Genomic DNA, 8,460 nt, shown 5'->3' on the forward strand with positions numbered 1-8,460 from the left:
GAGATGAAAGATCGTGGATGGGATGTATGAATGAGTAAGGTGAAGATGGAAGATGTAGGTGGAGTGTGTTAGTAAGGATAAAGATGGAATATATGTAGTGTGCATTGAACAAATTTTATATTTATTAAATTACTAAAAGTATATCTTGAATAATAATATATTTTAAAATAAAAAATGGTCTGTAAATAGAGAGACTCATCTCTCGAGACACCAAGCATATTTGAAAGTATATTTTGCCCTCAATTTCTAACACAAATATTAGGACAGGTAACCGGTTCCTCAATCCGTACCCATCGATTTCAAATAGTGGACGCATTCTAACGGCTACCCCAACAATTCCAACTCTCCAAAAAATATAAAAAATATTTCAGACCAAACCCCCCCTCCTTCTTGCCCTCTCTCTTCAGTTCACAACCCCTCTCAATCGGTAATCCCCATTTTCAGACTTCGTAAAGTTGCAAAGACATACTTGACATTCAAATCTTCATTACATTTCTTCCATAAATTTACTTTACCTTCTGGGTCTCTATAAACCCATTGCAAAAACAAAGAAGCACTGTCAATTTTTAGGGTTTAAAAAAAAAAAAAGAATGGATCTTTCACAAGAAATCGACGATTACATCAAAGAATCGATCGAGTACTCCCTTGGCCTCCCTGTTTCAACTCATACTCTGGAGTCGAAGCTTCAAGCGTCTCAAGAAGCCCGTGAGCGTCTTCGAGACCAGAACTGTTATCTTCAGATGAGAATTAAAGAGAAAGATGACGTCATAGAACGTGCTAGGGTTTATATTCTCTCCATTTCTGCCAATAAATTGATTTCTTTTTTTTTTTTTTTTTTTTTACCTATACCTTATGAGTTCAGTTAGGGTTGATGTTGGTGTATTTGTTGTTGATTGAATTTAGGCTGAATCGAGTATGAATGCTCTAGCCTTGAAGAAATTTGTGGAGGAAAATCAGAAATTGGCAATGGAGTGCTCGAATCTTTTGAGTCAGTGTACGAGGTGGGAGAAGGAATGCTCATTGTATGATCGCGATCGAGAAGTGTTGATGGATTTTGCAAATGAAGCCGATGAACGTGCGAAGGAGGCTGAGACTCGAGTTCATGAGATGGAGGAGGAGTTGAGAGGGGTGAAAGAAGCAATGCAGTTCTACAAGCATCGGTGTGAGATGAACCTGGTAAACATATTTTTTTTCTTATTTCATACATAGTATTGGCTATTTTTAATTTACAATTAATTTTTTTTTCCATTTCTAGTAGATTGCTCAGAATTTTGATTCAGTTGTCTTTCTCTTCAGATTGAAAGAATAATAGAGTAAAATTATCTAACCAATTTGATTAGTTGAATTAGGGAATGGGTGAAGGATGGTTAGTGGAGGGAAAACTTTTCTTATCATGCTTGCTGTATGGTAATGGACTATTTGAATTAGTCACTAGTGAAATCTAATAAAATAGCTCCATTAACATCTTTGGTGAATATTTTCTCTCACATTGAGGCAACACAAATCAAAATTCTGTTGAGTTTTTCAAGTGCATTCAGTGTAATGCATTTATTCTTAGGAGCTCTGTTAGTGATCCTTGTTTAGTTGTTTCAGCTTCTTGCATCCAGAAGTTCTATTGTTAAGATGTGACTTCATTTTACTCCAATTTAATGCTGCTGCTTGTAGCACAATAAGATTCTTGTTTTTCCACTGGAGTTTAATGCTCAGTCACCGCAATGTTTGGCTGTTTGAATAATAATAGATTGTACAAGTACTACTTTTCTGTTTAAGGCCTTGTTTGGCATGATCTAAAAAAGTCAAAAAATCAAAAAGTCACTATCCTATTTAAGTCACATCATCTTATTTAAGTCACATCACCTCTCTAACAGATCACTTCAAACCCAACACATATCCAACCAATATTTCATAAAAAGTCAAAAAGTGCACTTATTTAGATCATCCCAAACCATCCCTAAATGTTTTATTGTTTTCTTAATGTAATACCATTCCATGTTTTATAAAGGCTTTACTTGTAAGACCTTATTACTTGCTTTTAAAAAAAAATAGTTACTTCCTTTTTTATTGGTAGCAGCAAGATGTTGAGTTGTTTGACACGTTTTTTCCTTCTTTTTTTTTTTTTTTTTTGGTTTTTTGGAACAAGATAATTATTGGGTGCAAAATTTGTATATGAAGAGAAAATATTAAGAGATCCAAAAAGTGAGGAAATCCTAGAGAGTAGAGAGAAGGATTGAGAGTTTTGTTTCTTAAGAGGCAGAATAAGTGATTTCTAGGTTGCATACAATTAGTACCAAGGCGGTTGCCTTTCTATGGTCAAAACCATACATGTGAAAACATTTAATGCTTACGCTGCTACCTCATTTTGAATTATGCCGTATATCTCCAAATACAGTACACACGGCATGCATTGTGCATTATATACAAATTCCTTGTACTGATAGCCACAATACATTTTACAAGAGTATCTGTTTTTTGATGCATGTTTTCAATGGAGGTTGCACCATATTGATAAGTGTAAAAAATGGATTCGTGTTCCTTTTCACATATGGATTTTAGTATTAGATAACATGTGGACTGCTGTACCAGCCCCTTAAATCTTTCTTTAGGATGTCACTGTAAAATTATCATACTCTGAAGTATGTCTTGCTGTGAAATCTTTGGTAAATGATAGGTGTGTAGGAAGATTTAGTGCAAACTATATTCTTGTCTGGCATATTGGGAAAATGGAACTTGAATTTCTCGCTGTTTGGTCCGATTGAAACTTAAATGTGGGGTTTGTCCAATCTAGGATTTCTAGTATTTAAATATTCTTGATAAATGAACTTTAATTCCAAGTCACTCTTAATTTGATTTAAAAAATTTTAATGTGATAAATATCATAGTATCATGGTGCTTGGAACATAAGAAATTACTTCTTTATCTATCTAAAGTGAACAACAAAATATTATACATAGTTTACTATTTTCTTTTTCATTTTTAATTTGTTTCCCTTTTGATGATTGTCATGGTTATTTTACTATGTCAATGCTAACATGTAATTAAGTTGCAGCAAGAACTTGGGTGTTTTGAGTCATGAACTTCATACTGGAATTACACAGGTTGTTCCACGTTCTTTCTCTTTTGAAACTGAGAGCTTGTGCAGATAAAATGGTGGCATAGATATTTTACTCTGTCAATGCTAATATATAATTAAGCTTCATAGGAACTTAAGTGTGTGTGAGGCATGAACTTCAGTCCAAGTGAAACAGGTGGTTCCCATATTCAGGTTGTGAACCAAATCCATTCTATAAGGTGTTCTTTTATTTTTCTTTCTTCCCTTACCTTTTTGACTGTTGCACTGTGCTGATTACTTGTGTAAAATTGATGGGTTGATGCATTATCGAGTGAAGGCTGATGGTCATCTGAACTGTTGTATCTTAAAGGTTGATTCGTCTGCAGAAGGTTCAGCTACGGAACACCTTTTACTTGAGTCATTAATCACAACTTCGGTTGGCAACAACGAATCTGCACCAACTGCACATGCATTTTTAGAAGCAAATAGTGGACTGGATGTGTGCCATAGGTTGCTCAAAATGTGGAATAGGTTAGATTATTATCTCTATTAGTTGGACAATTTTTATTATTATGAGAAATAGATATCTACATGGAATTCCCTATCACAAAGTGTAGCAAAATTCTAGGTTTTGAGTTTTGTCAACTCTGAAATTTCCTCTACTGAAATTTTCTTTTCCACCTTGGGTAGTCTGAGGCCTTCAACTCATAAAGTTCTGGCATTGGCCGCTGAAGTCAAAACTCTACAGAAAGATAAGGAGCATTTGAGGATTAACCTTGCTAGGGCCGAAGAGGAGGTAAGCAGCATACTTGTTTGCTTATTTTATTTGTTATTATGGCATATTAGTAGTAAAGGAATCATTTTATTTTGTTTATTTTTAATGCTTAGGTGAAAGTGTTGTTTGAAGAAAACAAAATACTGGATAAGGAGAATAAAAGGTTGGTGAGGCACCACAAAGAAAGGTGCCATACTGGTTCTGGTGAAAAACATACCAGCAGTGCTTCTGCCAAGGTGAGAAAGAGGAGATAATAACTCATTAAGGGATGCCATATGAACATAAAATGTATACAAAATTCGTGTACAGACTTATTATTTTAAGACAAAGTTAATTACAAAAATGTCACTGCCACATCATTCTGATAGAGAATTCTGTATAAGAATTTTGCAAGAATAGTGTGTTTTCCTAACTTCATTTGCATGCCGAATGGTGGTAACATGATTTATGTTCCCTCTATGCAGGGGAACAAGAGAAAATCTAGCCCTACGATGTGGAGTCCAATTGAGGGCAAAATTGATTTCACTGATGTTGATTCTCCAAGAAAGCCTTTGTCATCCTTGCAACATTACTCCCCCGAGTCTAGAATGTATAAGAAGTAAAATAAGATTTTATTTTATTTTGCATTGCTTCAATTTTATTTTCATGTTTTTAAAATCTTACATCTTATCGGTAACTTCTGATTCATTGCATTTAAAAGAAAATGCATTTCCTTGGAAGAGCGACACCACAATTGTTGTTTGTAAAAAGTGTGTTTTTCTAAGTTTCTCTCCTGTTCTGCAGGATCATCCTGGAAAGTCAGATAGACTGAAAGAGGCAAATGTGCTTTGCATCATATACATTTTAGGATGATAATTAGTTGATTATCTATGAAATTGTCTCTTTGTTTGATTGCTGCATTCGGATATCATCCTGGAATCTTGCGGCTTATGAGCTGTTAAAAATCATGATTTGATCCATACATAATCTCAAAGCATACTAAAAATTTCATCGCATATTTTTGCATAAGTCTGGTATTCAAAAAAAACAAAGGTTTAGAAAATCCAAGTGGAAGTAGATGTGTGTGGTTTTTTAGTGTCACTATTCAGTCGGAATGTCACGTTTTTGTAACTTAACTCACTCAACTGTGTTCATAATTATAGTTTGAAAAATAGTCTCTTATCTTTTTGAAATCAAATATGTCGATGAAGTTATTTGATTAGTATATTTTTTTTAATAGATAATCTAGATGCAAGAGTTCATAAAATAAATGAATTATAAATATTAGAGTGAGACTCGTGTTGTATTTATTGGATGAGAGTACACTAACTACCTTCTTATTTAACTCATAATACATATTATTTTTCAAAAAAAATTTAAATACAATTCTATCCCTCACTGAAATTATCGTAAAGATATATCAATCCAAACCTTTTCACTAGTTGTTGCCAGTGCAAATCTTGTTGTCAGCTCCCCACCAGCCCCCAACTCTTTTCTCCACCTTTTTGCACCTCACAACACGTCTCCCACCCTTCATTATCACCTCCTTTTGCCACTTCTCACTTCCCTCAACGATATACCTTTTCGCTTCTACAAAATCACTGCACCCAAGGTTCTGAAAAGCGATTGCGGTCGTCGTAACGGTGGCGGTGGCGCAGTTGCGATTGCGGAATGTAAAGGCCGTAGAGTAACGGTTGCGGTAACCGGAATCGTGAATTTTTTATTTTTCGCACAATTTAAAAAAAAAAATTATCCATACGCACATTTTTTTTCCATGATCATATTTATTGGGTTTTAAAATAAAATATTGATCAATATTTATAAATTTTTAAGTTTGATCCAATATATTTCATATTTTTAAATCACTATAAACTGAGTTTTTTACATTTTATTTTAATAATTAATGACTTTATATTATACAAAAATCAATCACTAATTATTATATATAAGATAAATAATGACAAAAATAAGAGAATAAATAAAATCTTAAATATATATATATATATATATATTGATCAAGCCAAATAGATAATGATCACACCTATTATTATTATTATTATTATTATTATTATTATTATTATTATTATTAAACAATATATAGATAGACACACACAAACAAAATAGTTGAGTGATATCAGCTGAATAGAATTGCATAGGTCTTACAACTTTAACAAATCAATAATATGTTCTTCATCTTTCCTCTTCTCTCTCTCTATCTCTTGTTCTTCCATCTTCCTTCTTCTCTCTCTATCTCTCTTCCCCCATTTTCAACTTTTTTTTTTTTTGTGTTTTTTTCCGAAATAAGCAATTCGGAACCGTTATGTAACGGTGCGTAACAGGTCGTTACAGCACCGTTACGACCGCTATAGCTGCCGCTATGGCTGATATACCTATGAATCTCAATCACACTGCAAAAGCGGCCGTAACGGGTGGCGATAACTACCATAACCGTTACGTAACGGTTGCGGCCGCTTTTTAAAACCTTGACTGCGCCCCTCCCTCGTCATTCTTTTTTCTTTTCCTTTGAAAACCCTAGATCTAGGTACGGGTGGTTGTTGTCTTCTTCGTTCCTCTTCTCATTTTTCTCTCTAGAAAACCTTATATATGAGGTGGGAAAAGACTGGATGGAGGATCATTGTGATGGTTCAGGTGCCTAGTTTGTGGTGGTAGTGGTGGTAGTGATGTGCCGTGGTGTTGGGATTTGAAGAGGAGGCAACAAGAAAGGTAGGGGAGCTAGTAAAGAGGTGGCGATAGAGCAACAGAGATGAAAAGAAGCAGCACTGATGCCAAAGATAACAATAATGAGTGGTTGTTTAGGGATAGGTTTAAAAAAATGGAAAGAAATGTTGAAGGTAAGAATATTATAGGAAATTGGTGGTGTGAATAGAGAAGAATATCAAAAAATTAAATAAAAAAATTAAATTGTTTGTATTATAAATTGAGAAATGGCGTGTAATGAGAGGATATATGTGGCCTTCAATTAGAATTACCCCCTACAAAATACCATTCTGAAAGCTTATTTTACAAGCATCGTACATGCATTACCTATACAAGTTTCTAAAGTATTATAATTACTATAGGATAAATCCTTTTTCAACAGCGTTCAAAGTGAAATTAAAAATAAAGAAAACCAAAAGAATCATCAGCACCCATTTTAATTGGAAGCATTAGGTATAGAGTCCGACTCAAGTCATCCTCCAGGTAATTGACGAGTTCCTTTACAACCTTGCACTTTATTGGATTAATAATTAGTATATATATATAGCCAAATAATTACTTACTCAATCCCCTTTATACCCCTATATAAGGTACACCCACGTCCCTTTTGTCATCTCTCTCTCTCTCTCTCTAAAATTAATATACAGATACACACAATGGCAAGTTCCGGTGCCGGAGTTGTATGTTTGCTCTTAGTCTTGTGCTCAACAGTGCCTTGTTTGGCCACAGTCTTCACTGTCGGTGACTCGAGTGGCTGGACCTTGGGTGTTGATTACACCAACTGGACAAGTGGGAAGACCTTCATGGTTGGTGACAGCCTTGGTGAGTTCTTAGCTCTCTCTATTAACTCATTTCTGTCTAAACACTATTATTACTTTCTTGAACAAACACAATAACAACTCAACATGATTTTAAATATCAGAAGATATGTTCTTTTTCATAACCAATGATTTTGAAAATTGGTTAATTACACTTACCCCTTCTTGACAATCATTAAATATTACTTTACCCTATTCAACTTTAAAATTAGACTTTTCAATTATAAAATTTGCTTGTGACTCGATTCTCAATTTAGTATAGTTACATCACATAATTATGAAGTGTTTATTGATCCTCAAAGCCCTAATGTGATGATTGAATCATCTTCTGTATGTAGTGTTTAATTATGGAAGTGGGCACACAGTGGATGAAGTGAGTGAAAGTGACTACAACACTTGCACTTTAGGAAATTCGATCAGAACATACAACAGTGGGTCCACCACCATTGCTCTCAATGCTGTTGGGACTCAATTCTACATCTGTGGTGTGATTGGCCACTGTGCCTCTGGCATGAAGTTAACTGTCAATGTCACTGGAGGAGCCACCACCGCCGCAGCACCATCACCCGGCAACACCACCACCACTAGTACCACCGCTGCACCGCCAACCACGTATTTTTCCCCGCCATTTGGCACTGTTTCGGAAACATCTTCATCTGGAACTCTCTCTCATTTTGTAGCTATTCTGATCACTTTGGTTGAATTGTTTAAGTTTGTTGTTTCATGATTTTGTCAAGGGTGTACGCATACTGCCAGGATAGAGGCAGTGCTCTCTCTCTCTCTCTCTCATTGAGATTTTCATGCATCTTGTCAAGATTAAGTTGTCTGGGATTATTATCTTAAATTTATTCAAAAATATTAATATGTGACCTAAATTCATCTTACAATTTCATATGGATTGGCTCCGTTTGGCAAGGAGGTTTGAGGCTATTTTAGCCACAAAAGACAAATAAACTATTTTAACCACAACAAACAAAACATTACATCCAACACATAATCATTACACTCCTCTCTCACAAAAAAATTCAAAAAAGTCAAAAAACTCTTCCCAAACCAAGCTTTTTAGCTCAGGCTAAAATAGTCAAAAAAACCAAAAAGTCAAAAAGCCAACTCACTTCCCA

The 8,460-nt window shown here is 34.7% G+C and overlaps 2 protein-coding genes across 3 annotated transcripts; both read left to right on the top strand.

Annotated features, from left to right (window-relative positions):
- The first annotated feature begins 250 nt into the window (after positions 1-250).
- Positions 251-4,855, top strand: LOC114274306 (uncharacterized). Of its 2 annotated transcripts, none has more exons than XM_082874251.1 (7): positions 251-782; positions 904-1,176; positions 3,420-3,580; positions 3,740-3,845; positions 3,938-4,060; positions 4,289-4,413; positions 4,608-4,855. In XM_082874251.1, exons 1-7 carry the CDS (start codon positions 591-593, stop codon positions 4,633-4,635), a joined length of 1,008 nt encoding a protein of 335 aa, XP_082730377.1. In that variant the 5' UTR covers positions 251-590; the 3' UTR covers positions 4,636-4,855. The 2 variants fall into 2 exon arrangements, with proteins under 2 accessions (XP_082730377.1, XP_082730376.1); XM_082874250.1 differs by having other exon boundaries at positions 393-782; positions 3,387-3,580.
- A 1,540-nt stretch (positions 4,856-6,395) lies between these two features.
- Positions 6,396-8,214, top strand: LOC114274342 (blue copper protein). The gene is made up of 2 exons (XM_028216251.2): positions 6,396-7,343; positions 7,678-8,214. Exons 1-2 carry the CDS (start codon positions 7,178-7,180, stop codon positions 8,064-8,066), a joined length of 555 nt encoding a protein of 184 aa, XP_028072052.2. The 5' UTR covers positions 6,396-7,177; the 3' UTR covers positions 8,067-8,214.
- Positions 8,215-8,460: the final 246 nt, after the last annotated feature.

Source organism: Camellia sinensis, chromosome 6 (assembly GCF_055761805.1).
Source record: "Camellia sinensis isolate YWXY chromosome 6, ASM5576180v1, whole genome shotgun sequence".
NCBI classification, from domain to species: Eukaryota; Viridiplantae; Streptophyta; class Magnoliopsida; order Ericales; family Theaceae; genus Camellia; species Camellia sinensis.

Excerpts from the sequence above, each read along its gene's own strand:
- LOC114274306 (XM_082874250.1), top strand. The coding sequence starts at position 591 with ATGGATCTTTCACAAGAAATCGACGATTACATCAAAGAATCGATCGAG. Across the intron at positions 3,581-3,739 it reads TTGCTCAAAATGTGGAATAG|TCTGAGGCCTTCAACTCATA; the intron begins GTTAGATTATTA and ends CACCTTGGGTAG. Across the intron at positions 4,414-4,607 it reads TACTCCCCCGAGTCTAGAAT|GATCATCCTGGAAAGTCAGA; the intron begins GTATAAGAAGTA and ends CCTGTTCTGCAG.
- LOC114274342 (XM_028216251.2), top strand. The coding sequence starts at position 7,178 with ATGGCAAGTTCCGGTGCCGGAGTTGTATGTTTGCTCTTAGTCTTGTGC. Across the intron at positions 7,344-7,677 it reads CATGGTTGGTGACAGCCTTG|TGTTTAATTATGGAAGTGGG; the intron begins GTGAGTTCTTAG and ends TTCTGTATGTAG.